Below are 25,199 nucleotides of genomic sequence, written 5' to 3'. Positions count from 1 at the left end.
ATTTGAATTTATTCTTTTTAAAAATAAACGATCAAACTTAAATAATTAAATGCAAAAATTGAGCTTTAAAAAAAATTGATGTCTCAAAGAAGAAGAAGAAAAAAAGTTATAATTATTTAATATTAAAAACAATGGAGGAAAAATGATTATTTTAGTCAGAAATTAAAGAAAATTAGGCTTAAACTGCTAATGTAATTAATAGCTAGTTTAACAGCTAAATTCTTTTTTGTTCTCTCCACTTGACAACGAAACAAGCCAGTTAGAGCTGGTATTCCAACCATGCACTGCCATGTACCTGCAGAATAGTGGCCATTCCTCTAATCTCCGTTACAAAGCAGTATTTAAAAAAAAATATATAAAAAAATACAGTTAAAACATTTCTTACTACTATTTCTACACGGCGTTATTCCACATTGTTTGGCTAACATTGTGAATTAAAGTGATAAAATACATATGGTAGTGGTAAAAAAAAACCAAATTGCATAAACCATAAAACTGATCTCTATTCTCAAGTTTATTATATTTATTATTTATACCTGAAATTTGTGCCAAATCTATTCATTGATCGTCAGCCTCTGGTTTTACGTCACAGACAACACTATCCATCTCAAAGTAAGATGTAAGTGCTCTTAGGAAGAAGAAATTTAAGGCCTAAATTTGTACATTAACCATTCAGTATTCTCACCAACAAAACTACATTTCACACGACTTTACACAAAATTTCTACTACAGAAAACTAATTGGCATGATTCTGTTCGACATAGAAAACTTTTGCATTCATATTTCTCTAATAGAAAAGGTCTTGCTTCTATCTAATGCTTATATCCAATCGCAAGTGGCGTTCCTCAATAACAAATTTTATTCCTCTCCCAAATGAAACTTGACGTGTACGTTGTTCACGTAGCGTTAAACCTTGTTGCACAATGGAGAATCGTCATTAACCGACTAACTACAGCAATAAACAGACAGACTAAGTACTAAATGGAAAATTAAAATGAATCATGTCAAAACTATTGCGATTTTCATTACTAAATGTAGAATCTTACTCAAAAGACTAAGCAGATACTTTAATCCCTTGGATTAACTGCTTCAAGTTCCTTGGCTTAACTTTGTCTACTCGCGTATAAGACAAAAGTGAATTCCGATAAGATTATCTATTTATTCTCATTCGCCTCGAATATGACTTAATTTTTTTATTTTTATTTTTTTTTTTATGATTTAAGGCGCGTCAACATCTAAGGTTATTGGCGCCCGGAGCTTTTTTCAGTGCACTGCCGGTTTCAGTGCTCTCTCGTTACAGACAACACTGTCTATCACCGGACAGTGAGCTGTAAGAAGCTCCTAGGAAGAGAAAATCTAAGGGTCAGCAGCTGGATTCGAACCCGGGACCTCCGCGTGGGAGTCCAGTACGCTAACCACATAGCTAATCCCTCCCCTTATTTTTATTATTATTATTATTATTATTACACTTCCAGTAATTATTTTGGAGGTACTCCTATAAAAATATTCCTGTTTTTTTTTTTTTTTTTAAATATTGCCTTTGATCTCCCCAAATTAGGACTAGCAAAATTTATAACGTGAGCCAACTCAATTGGAGTGAGTAAAAAAAAAGATGTAAGCCATTCTGGTAAGTTGGAAGCAAGGGGTTCTTCAAGATTCTTCCAGTTAATGGTTCTTATTCGAAGCGTTTAGCAATTGTAACAATAAATTTGATGTTCCGTTCAGGTACCATTAGGTACTAAGTAGATTTTTCAATTTTTTTTTTTTGCAATTTTTTCGAAAATAATTTCAAGATTGCTTTAAATTTGATGCGTACGAAATTTATGTAGGCTTATCACTTTATGATTCCTCAGTAAAAGTTAATTTAATGGGCCTTAAAGAGGTAGTTTGCTTCTCTTTCTTTTTTTATATAATCACAGTTTATTACAAGAAACCTGTATAATATAGTAACTATCTAATTTAGAAAAATTTATAAAATACTTTCTTGAAAATTGGAATAAATAAGTAGTGTGAGAGGGTTAACGCCAAATTTCTATCTGAAATAAAGTATGGTTTTTAACAACTATTCTTAACGTAACTTTGAAAAAAAAGAAAGAGTAGAACTAAAACAAAAACAAAGAAAAAACTGAGTAAATAATGACACCCTCTTCTCCGAGTAAAACTATTTGAACAAACCACTAAGTTGTGGCAGCATTTTCTTTTTCTTTTAGAAGAATAATAAAGTAAATAAAAAATAAATTAAAGAAAATTACATAAAATTAATTTAAAGAAAAAAAGAGTTCGTATAAAGTCGTTTAGATTCGTTTTAGTAGGATAGGCTGCATTTAATCTACAGTTGGGATTCTGTAAACATCATCTCCAAAAGTAGTAAGTGTTTTGTCTTTGTGTGGTATAACGGATTAATATTGGTTGCCGGGATTTTCTTTTTTTGAAGTAACGGAAAAACGTGCTGCTCAAAAAAATTTTTTGTAATAAAGTAGAAATGGGTGTTGAAGAAGTGATTTGAAATTTTATTTCTTAAAAAAAATATATTAATTTAGTGCCTAAGTTTTAATTATTGCTTTTATTTTAATAAATAAATAAAAAAAAATGGTGTGGGCTTGGTTGGGTGAAGAAAACGCCAGATTACTATTGTTAGGCTCTTTGTTACTATTGTACATGTGCGCTGGAGCTTTGATATTTCGTCTTATCGAAGAAGATTATAATCCACAAAATGATCCATCAACAAGCACTTCAACAACAAATGTAGACGATTATGAGAGCTCATTAAACGCTTATCTAAGTCTACAGCCAAACATGAGTGCTGAACAATTAGATGCACTACTGAAACTTGTATACTCATATGGTAATTCCACGTTAGCAACAACAACTGCCAAACCAAAATGGGATTTTGCAGATGGATTTCATTTTGCCGCCACTATAGTTTCAACTATTGGTAACCATTTATTTTTTTGTTTTAATTTATTTATAATAATTAAACTTAATTATTAAAGTTTTGTGCTTCAAATATAAAACAATTAGTAGGCTTTCAAAAGAACGCATTTTTTTATTATTATTTTTTATTCTATCTGCTGATGCTGAAATATTCTACTAGAGTTTTTACCATTTTTGATTTGGTCTTTTTAGATCTCTACATTCGATTTACTAAAATTACTAGCGAAGAAATCACTTTCAACTCGGCAAACATGAAAAAAACAAAATTATTCAGCATAACGTGAATGATTAATATATTTAATTTTCATAAATTTTCCTCTCTAAATGTTTCAAATTTTAGCAGAAAATTCACAAAATGAAATCTGCGAAAATTAAATCATAATCTATTATAATGTAAGTCACAAATTAATATGTCACAAAATAATGTAAGTTATCTTCAACTAACATATTAAATTGTGTTTAAAGTTTTAATAAAAAGTTATAGTTTTCTCTCCGTAATTTAAATAATCTTTTAGCTTATTTAATAGCTTAAACCATAAAATTTCTTTGGTAAAGTAGCACTTCTGTTCATACAATTTCCCTCAAATTTAAAATTTCACTTAAATTTATTTATTATTAAAAGATATAGTTGATAAAAGCTGTTCGTTATAGTTATGTGACACTTCCGAGAGAAGTTTAACCCACTTAGTCTTCAAAACTGTCTAATAAAACAATTTTATTTATTTTTTTAATATTTCGAATAAAAGTTTGAACATATACTTGGTTTAAAAAAATTTGTTAGCACTGTTTTCGAAAAAATAGAACAAAAAACAAACAGCTTCAATCAAAAAACTAAGAGTCAAAACAGTGGTACCTCCAATTAGCAGATTTTATTCTTGGTGGCACAAATTTTAAATAATAGATTGGATTGAATTTTATTTTTAAGTTATACTGCTTGCAAACGCAACAATACGCACCAATTAAAAAAAAACACATACCTTCGGATTCAGGGGACCATAAAAACTATATATTTGTTGAAACTTTAGAATAGAAAATTTGCACGATTATACTCTTACAATTGTAGAATAAGTGAACGCAAACAAAATTTTAAATTTTCAATTTAGGGGATTATGAGGGAATTAATAATAAACTGAATAAGTTGGCGCACATTAATAGTTAAGTAAGCTTTCATAATTGCTGATTAACGAACTGTCTTTGAATTTTAAGCAAAATTAAGTAGCTTAATAAAATCTAATGGAATATTTGCGATGTTCTATATTCTTACATATAAGTTTCAGCTTTTAAATTGGAATCATTTATTCTATTAACTGCTGCACTTGTATTACTTATAGCTGAAGAACTTTATTTTTAAGTTATACAGCTTGCAAACGCAACAATACGCACCATAACCTTAAAGGCAGACAGTCCAAGTTACAACCCTCTAAAAGAGATTTTAATGGAAAAAGATTCTGATGGATTTCCAAGTTAAAAATTTATAATTCATGCTGCTATTTTCGAGAAAATAAAAACCATTTTGTAAATTCACTACGATTTTCTTTTAACGTAGATCTTAGAACTCACAGTCCGGTGATGGATGTTAAAGCTTCTAACGAGTGAACAGAGTCTGGATGCCGGCAGTGCTTTAAAGAAGACTCTTTATTATTTATTTCAGATTTGAAATTTATCTTGATTTGAATAATAATCGTAATAATATAAAGATAACTTTATAATTTATAGTAACAATTTCCATATTTGATATGTATGTGCAATAATTTAATCAATATCAGTCTAGTAAATTAAATAATTAAATTACCTAAGGACATTTGAAATGAATTGACCAAAATTCAACAGAATGTTCTCCAATGACGGTGTTGTTTATTTAAATGCTGCAGTTGTCAGTATAAATTAATGTGGGCTTATAAATAAAAGTAGTTTGTTTACGCTCTTATTATAAACAAATTAATGTTTATTTGGACCAAATTACAATTGTATGAGAAATAACCATTTTATGCCCTTGTTTAATAAAGTATTCAGTTTCACCTCTAGGCTATAAGCTTTATTTTTTTTTTAAATATCTCATGTTTCGCTCGTAATCTCAAAAATGATATTTTAGTGAAATGATACCATTAAAATTCTTTAAGAATCTTCAAATCTACATTAATCTTTGTATATGTATATATATATAAATATAAATATAATGATGATGAAGATAATAACATGATATGGCCGACTGCTATTCCTACATTGCAGCGAGAAATCACATATTTATTTTCTATAAAAAATTTAGCTTGTGATTTTATTCTTTAGTTTACGCCATTAGCAATGGAGTCGGTGTAAAAAGTTCATTTAAAGAGAAAAAGTCCTGATATGGTACTTGATATTCCTTGCGCTTTTTATGGATCAAATTCTGTAACCAACCGTAGCTACTCAAGTTGCTCGTTATAAGTAATGGGAATGCAGATAATCTTCTTAACTGAACAACTCTCGCCTTTCTATATCGTACAGATTGCAGAGCATTTGATAACGTTTCAATCCTCTATCTTCCCGCAGTGATAGGTAGTATTGTCTGTATCAAAATAACACTGTCCGGAGGCCGGCAGCGCAGTAAAAAAATAGCTCCTAGCGCCAATTACTTCAGACATTGTCACTCCTTAAAAAAAAAGCTCCACTTCAAGACCTATCCAACTTTTCAAATCAGAATATGGTATTTTCAAATCCAAAACTATATTTCAAATTTAAATCCAATACACTATTGAAACTAATGAATGTATTTTTTCGTTTTCATGAAACCCATAATGATCGTTAACCCAATAAAAGTCATTCCTTTGCCTTGACTCCGTAACATGAAAACTATTTGTTCTATATTTGTAAGTAAATTGTTTTTTAGGGAAGGGATTAGCTATGAGGTTAGCATACTGGACTCCCACGCGGAGGTCCCGGGTTCGAATCCAGCAGCTAACCCTTAGATTTTCTCTTCCTAGGAGCTTCTTACAGCTCACTGTCCGGTGATGGACAGTGTTGTCTGTAACGAGAGAACACTGTCCGGAGGCCGGCAGTGCACTGGAAAAAGCTCCGGGCGCTAATGACCTCAGCTGTTGATGCGCCAAAAAAAAAAAAAAAAAAAATTGTTTTTTCATGTTTTAATTCCCAATTTCCAAATTTATTAAGTTCGTTCTTACTCTGACTGCTATTGGGGGAATCATTTATCGGAGGACAGACTGTCAAAATCACCATTTCATTCACTGTATTTCTAGCACATGTACAACATCCCAGTTTTAGGCCATCCGCCTTGTGGGGCCTGACCTGGCTCCATGTGACTTTTATCTCTTCCCCAAAGTGTAATCTGCATTAAAAGGAACACGATTTTAGTCCGTTGAAGCTGTGAAAGAAAAAGCGGCACGCGTCATGCAGGAGCTCACAGAAAAAGACTTCCATCTTGTTTCGAACAATGGTAAATTCGCATGGAGCGTTGTAGGGATAGGGGAGGGGTGTACGAGGGTCGTTTGAAAAGTCCGTGCAAAAATAAAAACTACTTAATTTTTGGGGGTAAACCTTTTTTATTTTTCAACATAGTCTCCTTTTAGGCTTATACACTTCGTCCAACGCTGCTCTAGTTTGTTGATCCCTTCCGAATAATAGGATTCGTCCAAGTCTGAAAAATAGCCATTCGTTTCTGCAATCACCGCCTCGTTTGAATAAAATCTTTTTCCCGCCAGCCATTTCTTCATATTGGGGAACAAATAGTAGTCCGAGGGAGCCGAGTCTGGAGAATAGGGGGGATGTGAAACGAGTTGGAACCCTATTTCCATTAATTTGGCGACTACAACTGTTGAGGTGTGAGCTGGTGCGTTGTCGTGATGGAAAAGGACTTTTTTGTGGGCCAATCGTGGGCGTTTTTCTTGCAGCTCGGTTTTCAAACGGTCCAATAACGATGAATAATATGCACCTGTAATAGTTTTACCCTTTTCCAGATAGTCGATGAGGATTATTCCTTGCGAATCCCAAAAGACAGTCGCCATAATCTTTCCGGCCGAAGGAACGGTCTTCGCCTTTTTTGGCGCAGATTCCCCCTTGGTAACCCATTGTTTAGATTGTTCTTTGGTCTCAGGAGTGTAGTGATGTATCCATGTTTCATCCACAGTGACGAAACGACGCTTAAAGTCCTGCGGATTCTTCTGGAACAGCTGCAAACCGTCCTTGCAACACTTCACACGATTTCGTTTTTGGACAAGCGTGAGCAATCGCGGCACCCATCTTGCGGATAGCTTTGTCATGTCCAAATGTTGATGCAAAATATTATGTACCCGTTCATTCGAGATGCCCACAGCACTAACAATCTCACGCACCTTCACTCTTCTGTCATCCATCACCATATCATGGATTTTATCAATGATTTCTGGAGTAGTAACCTCAACAGGGCGTCCAGAACGTTCAGCGTCACTTTTGCCCATATGGCCACTCCGAAAATTTTGAAACCACTTATAAACTGTTCTAATCGAAGGTGCAGAGTCACCATAATGTTTATCAAGCTTCTCTTTAGTCTCCTGAGGCGTTTTGCCTTTCATAAAGTAGTGTTTAATCAACACACGAAATTCTTTTTCGTCCATTTTTTGAAAATCACTCGACTTCCTCGATTCAAACGAATGCCAAACACAAAGAAATAGACCGATCTGGCTGAAACTTGGTGTGTGTTCTTCCAAGAGATGCTACTAACTAAACATAACCTCGATACGCGCCAGTGGTGCTATCTCTCTGACTTTGCACGGACTTATCAAACGACCCTCGTAAGTATAAACATGGAACTAAGTTCCAGACCGAATTAAAATATGCTGCTCCCATCTCTTCATTGTGCTTGTTAAAAAGAAATAAGTTTCAAGTCATTGAATGATATGAATTTCAACATCAACATTATCCTGCAATATTCACAACAATCCATAATATATGTAATTTCCAAAGAGCAACAGCAATAGCAAGTTGCGAAGAAAATTGCTGTTTCAGTATAATCACAAATTTAACTGCTAGCGAAGTGATTTTACATTAAATAAAATTACAAATTAATTTCAAGAAATGACAAATTACAACTAACTAAACCTTATTATGTTTTCTTATTATAAAATCCTAAAAACAAATTGTAGAAGAATGTCGAGATAAAAAAATAAAATAAACGAATAAAATAATTCAATAAAATGATGCCTCAAGTTGAAAACGGATGCTTATCGACAATTTTTCTTTTCTATCCAACCATTTTTATTTAGGATTTAAATATCTCCTTATTCTAAGAGAAAGAGAGAAGCCTACAAAGTATAACAGTCATAGGACTTCACACTTTTTTCCCAGTTCTGGAACTTAAAGATTGTTTTGTTTTTCATTGTGTCTGATTGATTGAGGCCAAGCACTATTTACCACTAAACGACTCACTGAGAACAGTTAAAATTAATCCTGTGATCCGAATGAAAGTTGAATTAAATTAGTAATTAGAATCGAGATCACGAAGTGAGCAATAGGCAAGTACGAGTATTTGTAATCAACAGTGTAAAGATTGAAAGAAAAACTTATTGAAAATGCCTTGATTTGCACGTTTTCTTTTGCTGTAAATCTCAATTTCTTAAATAATTTGCTATCAATCAATAGGAATATTTACGTGATTAGTTGTTTCAAGTATTAAATAATATAATATTAAATATCTTATATTTTGCCCTAATTTTATGCTTTAATTGTTGCTTGTAAATCTTAAATAGATTATTCATATTCTTAAAAGATTGCACAAGTACAAACTCCGCTAAATTCATCTAGAATAAATTATTTGCTATGTATCTAAACTTTTTACCTCAAAATACCATAAAACAAACATTTTCTCTAAAAACTCAATTCTAAAATTGAATTTTATTTTGGCTGCATCCGTAAAAAGTACCTGGAAGAATTATAGACTTGAAAGTGCAGGGAGGAATGTTTATAAGAAAGATTTATCAACAGAAAAGTGATCCCAATTTGGTAGAATTTAAGTTCAGTAAAGGGAATTATTTGTAGAAAGTGATTTTAAGTTTAAAAATCTATTGAAAACATTATTTCTTTTGCCATTCTACAATTCTAATAGCAAACCTTTAACCAATACCAAAATTGTACAAAGCGGAATTTGTTATTTAAGCAATTAATTTATGGGTAGTCATTAATTACAACTCCCTTATTAATTACTACTCTGCTACGCTACTGATCAATTCAGATGTTTGTTCTCAACTTATATCTATTAGGCTTATAATAGAACCACTCATTTTGATCCCAAAGTATCTTTTGTTTAAGATACATAATCTCCACCCAATACACGAGATTTAACTTGCCATCTCTAAGTTCCCATTATCTTTTAACTCCTCATGACTTCTGACGACGACTGGTTGGAGTTAACAAAGTGATTTAAACGGTACTAAACAGTAACTGACTTAATTCATTGTAAAGCATTTTAGTTTATGGTAACTCCTCTCACGTTAAGCGACGAACGGTTTACTTGTTACAGTAGAGCAAATGCACCTGTAGTTGTTAATTTGGACATCTTTAGAAATAAAGAGTATTATTTCCATCGCTCTTAAAGTACGTAATATTTTTTTTTTTTTTAACAATTTTGAAATAAAAATGACGTTGTAATGCAAACATTTTTCATGCTAAATTGAAAGCAAATTGCTGGAACTCTGCATTTTAAATGTAAAAAACTTTTCCCTTTGATGTTTAAAACGTATTCTTCAATACTGTTTAAAGCAGCATTAAAAACTTGATGAAGGAAATAAATATTTCAAAATCTTAAAAGAAACTAAGAGAAAACTAATTCTAACACATTTGATCTTTATGTTGGTAGTCGAGTAGAGTTGCAGAGCTTGTAAAGCTGGCTCATCATGAATAATCTAGTAGCAAGAAAATTATTTCTATCACTTAGACTTAGAATATTTATTCACCTTGTCATTGGTTTCTATTCATTTCCAGAATTTTCTTCATTAATTGTTTCAAATTTTGGCCATCTTTCTGTTCTTGCTTCTTACCTCTTTGATAACTTAACTTTGATTAAAATCTCGGTAACAGTTAATTTTGTATTTTTGGTCCTGTAAGTTAGTCAGGTTAGAACGAAAATACTTTTTTCACTTTGCCAATGTTTTAAACGTTTTGTTCAATCATTTTCAGGGTTACAAACATGAATAAATTTCAACTATAATTAGAATTTGAACACTATATGTAAACAGTAATTTATTTAAATTTGTGTAAACTGATTAATGCTAGAATATTTATATTCATGTTTGTAGACCAGATGATGATTGAATAAACAATTGAAACTTGGCAAAATTAAAAATAATATATTTTTTTTTAACAACCCTTCAGGACGAAAAACAACCCTCTACTCTTAGTTTTTACTGTTTGTTCTTTGTGTTCAAGTCTGGTCAGCAACCAGAAGATACTAATAAAAACAAAACATTTCTCTCAAATCAGGTGAATCGAAAATGCCACCTTTGTAGGCTTACCAGTATTCTACGACTATTTACGAACTAATTTTTCCAATTTTCTCTTTAAAAATTTGTGTACATTTTGGTTTATAATTCTCATTTTAATTCAATTTGGGAGCTTCTGGGAAAGGAATTGTTTTAGGTACTCTAGGAAAACTAGCTACATTTGTTCAGGCTGAGCTAGCTGCAATTAGGTTCTGTGCTGCCGAGATTAATGGGCGAGGAATTATTAATTCTAAGGTCGTAATCTTCTCGAATAGTCAGGCTGCTCTACGAGCTATTAGTTCCTACCAGGTCAACTCAAGGCTGGTTTGGGACTGTCTGGGTGGCCTGAAGGAAATTAGCGATCAAAATAAGGTCTTTCTGGTTTGGGTACCTGGTTATTCAGGATATAAGGGAAACAAAGTGGCAGATTTATTGGCCCGGGAAGGCTCTGCGGGACACTTCGTTGGCCCGGAGCCCTGTTTTGGGGTTTCGAAGTGTGTTAAGACAGCGGCCATTAACTTGTGGGTGCAGAGTAAGTCTCAGGAGTGGTGGCTCGCCACCACTGGACAGAGACAGGCGAAGGAGTTCATTAAAGGCTACTCGCCGAGGCTGACTGCAGAATTAATCCATCAAGGCCGTGGGGTTATAAGGATGGTTGTAGGCCTATTAACTGGCCACTGCAGACTCAGAAAACACATGCATCGCAAGGGCCTGGCAGATTGCTAGCCTATGTAGGTTCTGTCAGGAAGAGGAGGAAACGGCACTGCACGTGTTGTGTCAGTGTGAGGGGCTCGTGTGGCTAAGAATGTTACTTCTGGGTGAGGCTTTACCCAAGAGTCGCTCTCCTGCATTAAGAGTCTAATCAAAAGGACAGGTCTGGAGGGTGAGCTTTAAAGTGAGGGGAGCCACAATTGATCCAAAGGGGTCGCAGTGGCGTAGGCCTTGAGGCCGCCCTAGTCTAATCTATCTACCTCGGTAGTACATTAAGGTGCCAATACTAGAGATATTTGTAAGATTATTTGTATTTTATATCTTTTGAATTATCAAATTTTCGTTTTATTGTCTACATTTTATATTCTAATGTTGACATTATTATATTTTTTTAAAAAAGGTCTATTTGACGGTTAATTAAAAGTAAATAAACAAATTCAATAAGATTTTCTGTTCCAACACTACCAACAATCGCATACCTAAATTCCCAGTTTGAAATGTATCGGCTGAGACTTTGTTCAACCTTTTTTTCATAGTTTTCTGCAATTTCTATGTCAAATTGGCAATTTTTGGTACCGTTTTCAGTGGACACTGATTGAAGGTGGGCTACCAGGTGAGATGAGAAGTCACGCTTTCTTCTGCATTACCCTTTCAGTTTGCAAAAGTAAAATGAAACACATTTACACAAACTATTCTTTCTCTTTCTACTACCTTTCTACAAAGTTACACTGACATTTATGAAGAAATCGTTCGGTCCTTGATTTACATTTTGTGGGAAAGCGTAATAAATCGTTTGGTATTTAGCAATTTTTATTTTTATGTCGAAATTATTCTATTTTTTCAGTCAGTTTAAATTGTTAGGCATAAATGTTCATCTAATACCATTGATTAACGCATTCCGTTACCTTGCCCGAATTTAGCATCTTAAACATATTACTAAAGTACAATTAGGGACCATTCTTTTTTGGTCTTATACAGAGGAGATCTCCAAAAAAGGCAGCAACTTGAAGCGATACCTCCCGGCTTCATTCGAGTATTTCGCCAGAAGTTTCTCTATTATGAATAAAATGTTAATCATCTTAAATCAAGATAATTGATGGCAGACTTGTCTTTGTTTATGAAAATATTTAATGATGAAATTGAATGATTGTCTTAAGCATTCCTTTTCCGCAGTACGTGGGCAATACTGTTTTACGATGTACCGTTTAGTTGCAAAAGCATACACAGCAACTGCTACGTCATTTATATACACTCGTATATGTAAAATATAAAAAAGTATAAGTAATAAAGGAAATAGAAAACTACTGATTGCTGTAAATCTTTTAACAAATCTGTGGAGCTGAATTAAGAAAATCTGAATCATGTAAGTTCATGAAAGATAAGCAATCTAAAATATTTTTAGACAGGATAATTAATTCAGTATTAATGCAACAGATTTAATGAAACTAGATTATTAAACATTTCTGCTAAATTAAATTCAAATATTGGAAGAAGATTATTCACCAAAACAATATTAATAAGATTTGAATGAATTATCTGACTATTACAGCGGAAATGAAGGTAATCAATCATTGCAAGAATTGTTACACCCGAAAAAAAAAGCGAGGCAACGCTTGGAACAAGGGCAGACCAGCGATACTCCCCTTTTACCACTCCTCGGCGTAACCCTATCGGTAGAGCCGAACGAGTTAGTGGAATGGAAATGCTGGAATCATACCGAACCATTTAAAAAAAAGGACGTATTTCCCCTTCGTTTCAATATTTCAGCAATGCGACGTGGTTCTACAGTAACTTTGCTAATGGTACAATATTTTTACTAAACGTGGATATTAGTAAAAAAAAATTGTGGAGGCAGCACGCTACTATTTCTTAATCAATTCCTTTAAAATATTGTTTTATATATAAAACTATAAATACATGTGTTTGTAATTGTGCCGTTATAAACTAACTTCAATAATACGAGTAACTAAAGTAAGGGTAAAAAGTAATGGAATTTATGGGTATAGGTAAGATAGTGAGCATTTATTTATAAAATGTACGTCAATGCGAAGAAGTCACTAAAATGAGAAGCTTATTCCGCATCACCAGCAGCAAGGCAACGTTGGATTTGCTTGCCAAGTTCTAGAAGGGGCAGGCTTACAAGAAATTTCGGAGATAATTAAACCAATCATACTGTTATATCAATAAAAAAAATATCTATAATTCCATGAAACTTTACAATAGTTTATAAAACAAACTAGACCAGTCTTTTCCGTTCAGATAAACCCCTAAATTCATCTTTAGTTACATACCCTTAAACGAAACTCTTTTAAAATTGGGCAAATAGTGATGATGTGATATACATACTCATCTCTTGACTGTTACACAATGAACACAATTTGATTTGCTCATGAAGGTGAAGTGGTTTAAGTACAGTAGTTCGCCTCTTATTTTATTAAGCCAGCCAATAGAGTTCGCATCAATCTTACTAATGTAAACAAAGCTGTAATCTGGCTATAATTATTTGTAGAGAGTATGCTTTACACTGCTGATAGCTTTCAGTTTGTACTCAATAATTACATGGCCTTTTAATATGTTTACTACACTGGAAGATTCGATGTTTCCATTTAACAGATCTTGTATGTTAATGTTACATCCACTGAAATATTATAAACCTGCATTGGCAGCCTTTACAGTATTCTCGGTCTAACCATTGTCTTAATTAAGCAGGCGCTTAATCTAGGAGAGATAGCTTGGTAATTCGCGAGGGAACAAAGGAAATTATCGTTCAAAAGTCTGCAAGGCCTCTACTCACTCAGTCTCTTGTATGCGTAACAAAGAGATAAGCATTTGGTGCAGGAATATTCTCAAGGTATTTGATATTGGCTAAGAATGGCATTCCCTAAAAACGACAAGTGATTTATTTTTTTAATCTTTCACCTCCATTTTGGTATTCTGCTTATTGACTATTGTGCATTCACAGGCTTACACATTTACAGTTCGTCTGATGTTTATGTCAGAAGTAACAATTACAAAATAAGAGTGGTAATAAATTTGATAATTAAAAAAAAGACACATACATAATAACAATTAAATGAAATGCAGGCCCTTCTGAGGTGGAAGGAATTTAAAATGTTTTTAACTTCGGTGAATATTTACGATTTAGAAGATTTAGGATAGCAGTAAGAAAAAGTACTGCGATTTTCAAACTAGATTCTTTTACACATTTCTTTTCACTGAAGAAATTTATTTTTTAGGGTTCTATGGGTTGCAATGACATCAAATTATAGATGTATGTTTAATTTGCCTCTTTGTAGCAATTTGTTTCGAAATATTACTTCATAGTTTTATTGTGACTAGCTAATACAATTGAATAAGTTTAAGGCGTGTTTCATGAAAAGCTTTTAATAAAAGAGCGTTTTTTACAAAATATTTTCCAGTTTCAAGCGGAAAACATTTACAAAGATTTTCCTTAAATACATAAAATTAATAGGGTAATTACGATTTTTACTGATAGAAGTTAGAATCTTGGATACAAGTATAAATATATATCGTACCCCCATTTGGTGAAATGTTATCAGACTGAGCAGTTTCTTAAAGGTTCTTGTCTTTTGTGAGACCAACTGACGATTAGCTTCATTGTTTATAGCTCTAAAAAGAAATAGTAGTCCAGTAGAGTAATGTTCTCCGCTTGAAAAGAAGCAATGAACTGACTCTGACACACTTTTTTTACTTATCAATTCTTTCTAAAGGATAGTTTGACAGGCAACTTTCAGTTTTCTTTTTTCAATATCCTTGTTTGATTGTTCTCTGAGACCAAAAGAGAATGTAATACATTATTTCTTTTGTTATTTAAAAAAAAAAGAAAAGGCAACGCATTTTAACTGCTGTGAGCTCAAGATGTGTAATTTAGTTTCTTAAAAAGGGTCAAGGACAGGATTTGATAATTAGAAGGAAATTACTTACTTTTTCTTTTGCGGCGTTTTCCCTTCCTGAAGGGTTACCGTTAAAACTCTAGGCAACTTTCCATTTCTTCCTTCAGACTTCACCTGCAGGCTTCTTGCAGCCATCTTCTTCCCATCCTTCTGAATTGCCGTATATCACATCAGATTCTTACTTATTAACTTCTGTTCCTTTCTTCTCTCAACTCTCATCACACTTCTTACATCGTCATTCCTCAACATGTCCATCTATGTCTTATTTTTACATTATTCAGGAAATCCATATCCATTATTTCCAATTTCTTGTGAAGATTTTTCATTGTTCAGGTCTCAGCAACGAACAAAAAAAATTGATAGCTTAAATTGTGTGAGATATTCTACACATTCCTCTAAAGTTCCAAAGGAACCGAATGCAGTATTCTCATTGCTTTTCTTGCATATCCTACCCTGCACTGCTCTTCTTTTTCCATACCTCTTTTACTACCCAAACTAGAAGTTAGGTTTACTTTTCGGATCTTTTGGTCCCCTACTTTCAACTCTTCCTTTAGTTATTTTCAAATTATAAAATATTCTGTTTTATCTTAATTCTTACTTAGCTGCCATCGCAGGGGTTCATCTTTTAGTGTATTTATAATGAATTTGAGGGCATCTTTGTCTGGTGCAATTACAACCTGGTCAACGGCAAGAATGGCGCATCCCATTTTTCCATATTTTTTGTTCCAACCCAGGAACCCAATTTTTGACTCTGTCTGCTCAAGTAGATCTTTGAACAGTTTGATGACATGAAGCATCTTTACTTCAAATATATTTGGCAGACCTCACCTTGAAATATCTCGCCAGACTGGTCTCCTTCTGGCGAAAATGGTTTTTTGAATAGCTCTACATCCGGCAATTTACAAAATGTTGATTCTGCTTCTTCTGAGAATTTAGATAAAGGAATGTACTAAAGACACTGTGTAAAGATTGTTTCAAAAGATTACCTTTGGTTGGAGTCAACTGTGAAACTATAGTTCACATACTAACATACAGTTAAAAATTGCAAAAAAGATAATTTGCAGTAAGAAAGGCAGAAGGAAAAAGTAATGGAATTTGATTTTGGAGTAAAACAAATTTTGAACCACAGAAAACTACATTTTACTTTCAGAATGTTATTATTATTTCTTTAGTGTTAAAAAAGTGGTTGGACGCGGATCGCTAAATAATATATGTAGATGATTTTATTCGTTACAGCACGTTTTCCTAGTCTCGATTAGGAGCATGGTTTTTAAAAATTTTGTTCTGAATTTCAACCATGATCAGAGGTGATATGTCGTTTAGTTAAATGATGAGAATTTTATTTCCATTTCACTAGTAAAATAAATCTCTTAAAATTATTAAAAAGGTTGATGTGGTCTGAAATTGCGAAGTCAGATGTGCTATGTCAGTTGAAATTAATAATACTGTTCTCCGGATTTGTGATTATTAAATTGACAATGTGCGCAAGTTAAAGTAAGTTTAGAATTGTTTTTATATTAAATCATACCACGTGGTATTAAATGTTTCTAAGCCATGTATGAATCTCTTAAATTAGATTTTTCTATAGAAATGTTTACAATCAACCAGGTTTTAACAGCTTTTTTTTTTGGTGTGTTTCAGAAAAAGGCTATTATAAAACCTTTTAATGACTACAGTTTGTAAACAAGTCCACATTATTTCATCTCCTCGGATTCTGAATTTTGTAAATTGCTAATGGTTTTCAACAAATTGACTTGACAAATATGACTATTATTATAAAATGCACACTGTTACATTCATTGATCTAGTTTAGGCACTAATTTTTCATTCAGAATTAGATTTAAATAATTGATACGACTAGTTCAATAGTTAATACTTTTATTAAACAAATTTAATTATAATATCCAGCAAAATCACGTAAATATAATCTAAATTTCTGAAGATTAATTAAAGAAGACAAAATTAAATATAAATTTTAATTTGATTTAGGGCTTAAAGCCAATAGTTTGGATATTTTCTGTATTTTTATCAAAATCAAAAATTATTTGATCAGAATTTATATGTAATATTCTACAACCTTTCATATATGGTCCATAACCATTCTCGGATATCCGTCACTTCTTGTAGGCCGAAATTGTATGATGGATACCAAACGGTGATTGTTGATCTCAGTAGTTAAGACCCTTCTCATGCTTGCAAAGGTTCAGGCGGAGGTAGTTAACAAAGTAATACATAGGAAGCTAGGTATAGCAGCTGGATTCATTGTGGATAGCCTCTGCATTAAGGAGATGAGTCCATGGATTAAGAGGCAGTCAGGTAAAGTCCACTATTATCTTATCCAAGTTCCTTAGTGGTGCCTCAAAAAATGATGAGGTGGTGCATAATATTGGCACAATATTTCGAGTAAAGGAGGAGCAAGTTTTTAGGGTGTAGTTCGGAACAGGTCTGAAGACATGTCGTCGAACCAGTCCTGATCAACCTCTCAGTTTTCCGAAACTGAGAAGATGTTTTTTTGGGTAGTTCTAAGAGGGGAGTGTCAAACTGTAATAGTTATGCATCATCGAAGTTGAAGCATGTTAAATCCTCGAAATAATTATAATGTTGTATGTAAAATGCATATGTAACATTATGAATGATATGTCTTAGCATTATAAATATATAAATTGATTAAATCAAATTTGGTATTCTAAGAAACTAAAAATTCGTTATTCATTTCCTATGAAATTATGTTGTGTAACTGACAGTTTTAACTTCACCAAGTTGGTTGATAAATAATGTCAACAATACAATCATAGATCATTGGATCAGCTTACAAGCAATCTGCTCTAATTGTGTTAATGTTTAATTAAACCCTTCGGGGATTTTGCGTTTATTAGATTACTTTTAATTAAATTAAGTTTTATATTTATGTTGTAACCACTACTTCTCACTCTAAATAAATAAGGATTGTCCTACAAATAAGTAAACAGATTTGATTGGTTTGATTCGTTAGGAAGAAAAGTATCTTTAAAGATTAACAGAAGCCAGAACGCGATATCAGATGTTAACCCAGTCATAAATTTTAAATTTCATATTGTAAGCTAACCGGATTCAACCCAGAGGTAAATAAAAAAATAAAGGTGCTAATGGCCTGAGGAATCAATGCGCCCAAAAAAGACAGAAATTAGAAGTTCTTGCTTATAATTAAAGTAAAATATTGCTTTTTACCTATAGCAGTCTATCACATAAATACATCTAAAAATTGGTCACGTCTGGAAGGTCCTACATGCATGAGGTATCCAATTACAGGCAGCATAAAGTAGCCACTCTTTAGATTCACAAATATTGTACTAATTAAACCGTCCTAATTAGGATATTATTTTGTAATTAATACCCTCATTAGAAAAAGATCAATATCTTCTACCCACAACCTTCACATTAGCACTATTTAAACATGCCACTTGAAGATAAATGATTCCACTTGTATTTTCCACCTTTTGACTAAGTACTTTAACCTTCTAGCAGCAAAGAGATTTGAGAACCTTCAACCTTCATGTCATGCACGCTATCTTTGTGAAAATTGTACAATCATAGTTCTTAGCCATTGTCTGCATTAACCAAACATTGTGTACAAGTGATAACCATTTTATTGTGGAAAATTTCACTGACTATCCGTTTTCCATAGTTAACCTAGAATATCTTTGTACTACTCTCCGTTTATTCAGACTTGACAATTTAATTGTTATCTACATCTTTTGTAAAATAGTTAAATTAAGTGCACAATTACAAAGCCTTGCTGTGTTGTACAGAGATCACTAATTAATTCTTTTGTATTTATTTAGTACTGCTCGCCAGCCGAACGGTTGCAAGGGTGGAAAGAAAGTTTAGATATTTTTTAGTACTGAGTTCAATGGTACCGGTCTTTGGCCTTGGATTACATTTGAAGGTAAATTTAATACAATTTAATGGTACAATATGAAAGTTGTAGACAATAAAGTAGACATTTACTAAAGCCCCTTAGTTCATTATTTGCCATTTGGAAATTTTCAAGAAATATTCAGCATTTTGTAGCCAATCCTGTTTAATTTCTTTCGTGCACAGGTTCCCTGATACAATTGTTTTCTTACTTCTTTCAAATCCCTTGTCCTTGTATCGACTTTTTTAAGGCTTTAGTACCTTACATGCTGTTAGTAATCAAGTTCTTCTTGGTTTCCGAACCCACATCTTAACTGTTAACTTATTGATTACTTCAACTCTCACTCTTTTTTTTATTTCTCTCATGTTAAGCCAGTAACCATTTAAAGTCAATGGCACCCTGTGTTTTCTCAATACAATGCTGGCCTTTGGATATTCACTCTCTGACGATAACATTGTCCGTCGCTCGAGAGTGAGATGTATGTAGATGTTCCTAAGTGCAGAAAATCTAAGAGGCAACCAGCATGGAATTGAAGTATCCATTGTCTTCTCTCTTCTATTTATTATAATTTTATTTATATAGATATATAAAGATGACAAGTTAATAGTTGTGTTCTTTGATAAATCTGTAAATTGGCTTCTTATAGAGGTTTAAAAGTGTTAAACCTACAGCAAGGAACTATAAGAAGAGCATCGTGTTAAATTAGAAAGAATTAGGTTACATTTTATTTTCTTTCAGTACGATATGAGGCCGTAATGAAATTTGCTTCCACATTGTGTTATTGGTATTTTGGTCGTTGTCACGAATGTTATTGGGTTTGGTAAAACACAATACCACAACTAAATAAATGTTTTTAATATCAGAGAGAGAATTCAATATTTACAACAAAAATTATGTAGATAGAGTTCAATTTTAAAAATGTACCAATTTTGTTTTTAAAAAAAGAAAGCAAATAGAAGATTGCTGGCTAGAATAGCTAAAACTGAATGTCTCTTTCTACTTTATTAATTTTATCAATGCAAGATGAATATTGCTATTATTAAGCTCGTGTTTTCTTGTTAATCATTTAAAATGCTTGAAAACTAAATAAAATAATAATAATTACGTATCTGGAAGGAATTAGCAAAGCGGTTATCGAATGCAGCAGCTGACCCTTAGATTTTCTCTTCCTAGAAGTTTCTTACAGCTCACTGTCTGGTGCTGGACAGTGTAACGATAAAACACTGACTTGAGATCAGCAGTGCATTGAAAAAAGCTCCAGGCGCCAATGACCTCAGATGTTTGACGTGCCTTAAATTAAAAAAGAAAAATCTATAGCTAAAAAGATAGAACATGTTTGACAGTATCCTTTCGAATGCTATATTTCTTAAATTAAACAGTAATTTGTCTCTTACTTCATAAAATGAATATGAAGGAGAGGCCAGGTTTGTCTCTGCCCTTAAATTCCTCCTAAAAGCAATTTACTGGTGAAATGCTTCAAAAGAACGTTACAGAGGCCGTTCTGTTGAAACTTTTAAAATAAAAGAAATCTACATTAATGCAGTTCTTCGATTATTAAGGCTACTTAAAAGAGTAGTTTAGGCACGGATGATTTTGAGATGTTATTGTATCAACAAATAGTCTAGCTGAAAAAGAAAAATGACGAACAAGCAGCAGTAGTTTTATTCTAAGAAAATGTAATTTTCTCGGTAGGTCTATTGAAAGATTACAATATTCTGAACTGAGGCAACATCTTAAAAATTCTTATTTTATTTTTTTGCCCTCTCGCGTGGAATCTGTCTTTTCCTTTTTCGCAGATAAGTAAGACTTTATACGGATGGTTAAGGGGGAAGTTGAGAACAGGAAGTTAGTGGTACGAAGCAAGAAAGAATATAGAGACTGGAACAAAACAACTGAACTTTTTTTTGCTTTTTCTATCCGGGCCTTGTTTTCCCAAACATAATACAACTCACAAACACTCCTGCGTTACAGTTTAGACACTTTGTAAGCAAACCAAAGTGTTTTTCTACTTCTACTGTCATCGCCTTATTTCTTTACTTTTTTTTTTTTTAAGGTTTGCCTGTTTTACTGAATTACTCTTTACTTTATAACGTAAGATGGTTTTAAAACTAGTCGAATTCACCTAATGGTGAATATCTTTTTATATTAAATTTGAATTAATATAGCAGTAATTAAATAATGAACGCCTAACAATAAATAAAGACTCAAAATATTTTGTTTACTTCGAACTTCGAACTCACAAATTTTCTTCAAATAACATTTATAATCAATTCTTACCAACATAATAACGTTTGTAAAAAATCTTGTTTTCTGATTCAGGAGACCACAAAAAGGTCCTGGTAAAAGAAAATAAAATGTTTAGCTTTATTTACTGTTTCATAAATACCCATTTTTGAAAAACTCTTTCAACCTCTGTAAAATCACAGTGTGGTCAGCAATTTAATTATATAAATGTTAGAGTCGCATTAAAATTGACTTAAACACTACAATTGAAAAACATGCGTTTTAAAATCTAATAAATCTAAAAATTTAATAATTAAATAGCTAACTTTTTTTTTTTAATTAATAAAGCTTAATCTTAACTTTTTTTTGTACATCATTCTTTTTCTAATAGAAAACGGAGTTGCTGGCTGTCCTTTTGTAAAGAAATCAAATTACTCGGACATCCTCAACATCCTAACTGTATATAGAGCCATGTACCAGGATCCATTGGCCTTAGAAATTACGAGGTGTAGCTATTAAATAACGAGACTGATGCTGCTACAGAAGAACTATGCATGCGCCAAATCCTAACGACCGACAGCTGTATAGCGTAAAGCCTTCTCTTTCGATTGCAGCGTCTCACGTTTCTTGTAGAGAAATCTGTCTGACCGGAACCGTCGTTTGTGTAAGAGGTGTTAGTTTTGCCTAAAACATGATACTTCACATGTATTAGAGCAACGAATTGTCGTGAAATTTCACATGAAACTTGGTAAGACCGCTACTGAAACTTATCTTTTATTAAAAGAAGTTTATGGCGATGAATGTTAATCACGTGCGCGAGTTTTTGACTGGTTCAAGCGTTTCCAAGATAGCCGAGAAGACGTCGGAGATGATGACCGCCCAGGTTGCCCTTCCACGTCCAAAACTTATATAATTAATCAACATTACTACCGTGCAGTGCTTGCTCAACTCTGTGAAAGAGTAAGGAAAAAAACGACCCGATTTGTGGAAGATCAAGTCATGGGTTCTCCATCAAGACAACGCGCCGGCTCACACTGCATTGTCTGTCACTGTATTTCTAGCACATGTACAACATCCCAGATTTAGGCCATCCGCCTTGTGGGGCCTGACCTGGCTCCATGTGACTTTTATCTGTTCCCCAAAGTGTATCCTGCATTAAAAGGAACACGATTTTAGTCCGTTGAAGCTGTGAAAGAAAAAATGGCACGCGTCATGCAGGTGATGACAGAAAAAGACTTCCTGCATTGTTCCGAACAATGGTAAATTCGCATGGAGCGTTGTAGGGATAGAGGAGGGGTGTATATTGAAGGTGATAATAACTAAATATGTATAAATTTAAAATAAAATGTTTTACAGCCATAGTCTCGTTATTTAATAGCCACACCTCGTACTCATTGCATACTTTACTCTCGACTATATCCGATGTAGATTGATATTTAAGGAAGGCACAGTATATCTTGTAGGTCATAGTGGATTTTGTTTCATGGGTTAATCTCGTTACCTTTTTTTTATTTTTAATCTCAGTTTTAGTTGTAATTTATAACTAGAAAACAATTATTTAAAGGATAAGGGACATACGGTTATACATAAAAGCCGGTAATCCGGACCTTTCGTATCACTAAAGCGTACAGAAGGGTGTGCTTATCGATCAAAGTAGGAAATACCACCAAATGTTGGGAAAGCACATTCCATGATAGGTCTCCAGAGAATCATACTTCTTTATCAGTTGGGCAAAATAAAGGTAAAAAAATAGTGCCCGAGAGTATACTAAACTGCAATAATTTAACCAAGGTGCCAGCTGATAAATGTTTTACACAATTAAATTCGCCGTAAAATATAAAAAAAAAGTTTTTAAAATCTTTATTAAAATAAAGAGATTATTCTTTTTGTTATTTGTTCATCTCTTGAAATTTATGTGTCGTATTATGTGACTTGACTATAAATTTTAACCATTAAAATTAAAATCCAAGGCCTGAACCGGGAATCGAACCCAGTACCACAATACTTAGCTTTAAGGACCTCGCCTGTAACTGCTCTTCTGTCGAGACACCTAAGTTCCTTAGAATAGATGGTATCATTGGTCACAATACTAAGTCCTGATGGTTTACTAAATCTATGTAGTTTTAAACGTTGGCATAAAAATATATTTCTCAACAACAACGACAAAAAAGTGACCAAAACACAAGGTTATTTAAAAAAGTATTTAGTGATAGTTGTTTTATAAAAATCGAATAAAAAAATAAAGTAAATAAGTAGTATGAGTTTATGGTAGTTAAACGTCTTGTTAATAATTCGTGATATTTCCTATTAGATATTTGTTTGTTATTTAGACTACTTGTTTACATCATTCACATATTTTAAAACAAGATTTATTATTTGTGATCCATGTAATTTTAAAGGAACCTAGTAATGTTTTTAATGTTTTATTAGTTTGCCCTATATTTGAAAACATTAGAAAGAAATATTTATATATGTATTTGAAATCTAATTTAGGAAAAGAGGAAAATTTACAGAATTTACTTGTTATAAATGATATAGAAAAAATGAATAATTTATTTTATTTTGTAAATTCAGCTTTGAAGTTCAAAGATTTTTATGATAGTTTGTGAGTTGTATTTATTTATTATTACTATTATTTTACTCATTATTATGATTACTATTATTTTACTCATTATTATGATTACTATTATTTTACTCATTATTATGATTACTATTATTTTACTCATTATTATGATTACTATTAGTTATACGTAATTATTTACTAATGTTAAAGCAAGAGTACTTTTTAATATATTTATTATTGGTTTATATGAACTGTTAGTTTCATATTATTTTAGTTATTTATAATTATTATTAATGTATTAGTTAATGATATGTTGGAAGATTTATAATTATTTTTCTTTTATTTTCCTTTTTTCTGTTTTTTATTTTTTACTTTTTGCATTATTATTTTTGTTTTTTGTTTTTTTTTCTGTCAGATTATGCATGCACTGCATTTGTATTGTTTTTATTCAAGAGAACAAAACTCCATTTTGTATGGGTCTTTCCAAATACGAAACAAATAAATTATTATTATTATACTGTACCTCGGAGGGAAAAGGCACCATGTCCATTTTTTTCGATTTTCAGATTTTGGCATCATTTTACAAATTTTTTGTTGCTCTTTCTACAGGTGTAAAGCACTATGCCCTATGTTTACTATTAAGCAATTTATGTATTTTTAAAAAGCACTATGATACTTCATTACTTAAGGGTAAAAGTCACTACATGGGCATAAATTTTTTTCACAATGGAGATCAAAATAAAATATTTTAAAATATGGGAGGTTAAGTGGCCATACCAACTATAATAATTATGGTGAGAAGTACAGGAAAGAGTACAACCGGAAAAGTGGAACAAAAAATGAATTTGGAAAAATATCTTTATTTGGCTCCCCTGTAAAATTTACTTTTTGTGACATGGTGCCTTTTCCCTCCGAGGTATTATATATATATTATATTTTTTGTATAGGGATTAGATATTTAATGTGGGCAAATGATAATCGTACATATAAAAGAGAAATGAACACATATCTTTTGCTTACACAACTTCAATCCCCACAATTAACATATTTCGCTGTCACAGTTGTAATTGAAGTGTTATAAACAAGAAATTTTCCTTCTCTATGAAAGGCAGAAACATGTACATCCCTGCATTACAGGCACCAGACCCTAAACCCTGGTGGTGAGCATTGTCCTCTAGCTAGCATTTCCACTTGGCTAGAACAGTATCCTGTTTTGCTGCTCACTGGTCACTCACAGAGCGACTAAAGCTAAACTGGTGAATTCGTGTTATCGCCCTTCGCTAACCCCAGACACTAGCACCATAATTTGCATTTTTTTTTTTCTCTCTCTCTGTCTCTCTGTCTCAAATCATGAATAGAGCATTTTATTTCACTCACACTTTCTTTGTTAACCCAATTTACTCGCTTACACTCATTCTTGACTTCACCTATCAACTTACTATATCGCAAAAAAAGAAGTTTTCATTCAAGGAAAGCTTTTGTTTCATTCCAATTTGTCCAACACGAAATATTCC

At 32.5% G+C, this 25,199-nt stretch overlaps 1 protein-coding gene across 1 annotated transcript in view; it reads left to right on the top strand.

The window, feature by feature from the left end:
• The first annotated feature begins 2,346 nt into the window (after positions 1 to 2,346).
• Positions 2,347 to 25,199, top strand: part of LOC141456754 (potassium channel subfamily K member 13-like) — a 55,414-nt gene continuing 32,561 nt past the window's right edge. Inside the window, exon 1 of the mRNA XM_074133015.1 lies at positions 2,347 to 2,935. Coding sequence (XP_073989116.1) covers positions 2,590 to 2,935 — 346 coding nt within the window. The 5' untranslated portion in view covers positions 2,347 to 2,589. The remainder of the gene's footprint in view (positions 2,936 to 25,199) is intronic.

This window comes from Rhodnius prolixus, unplaced genomic scaffold, assembly GCF_049639745.1.
Source record: "Rhodnius prolixus isolate KJV_2025 unplaced genomic scaffold, Rpr scaffold_10, whole genome shotgun sequence".
In the NCBI taxonomy this organism is placed as follows: domain Eukaryota; kingdom Metazoa; phylum Arthropoda; class Insecta; order Hemiptera; family Reduviidae; genus Rhodnius; species Rhodnius prolixus.
This window is presented reverse-complemented; position numbering and strand designations above follow the sequence as displayed.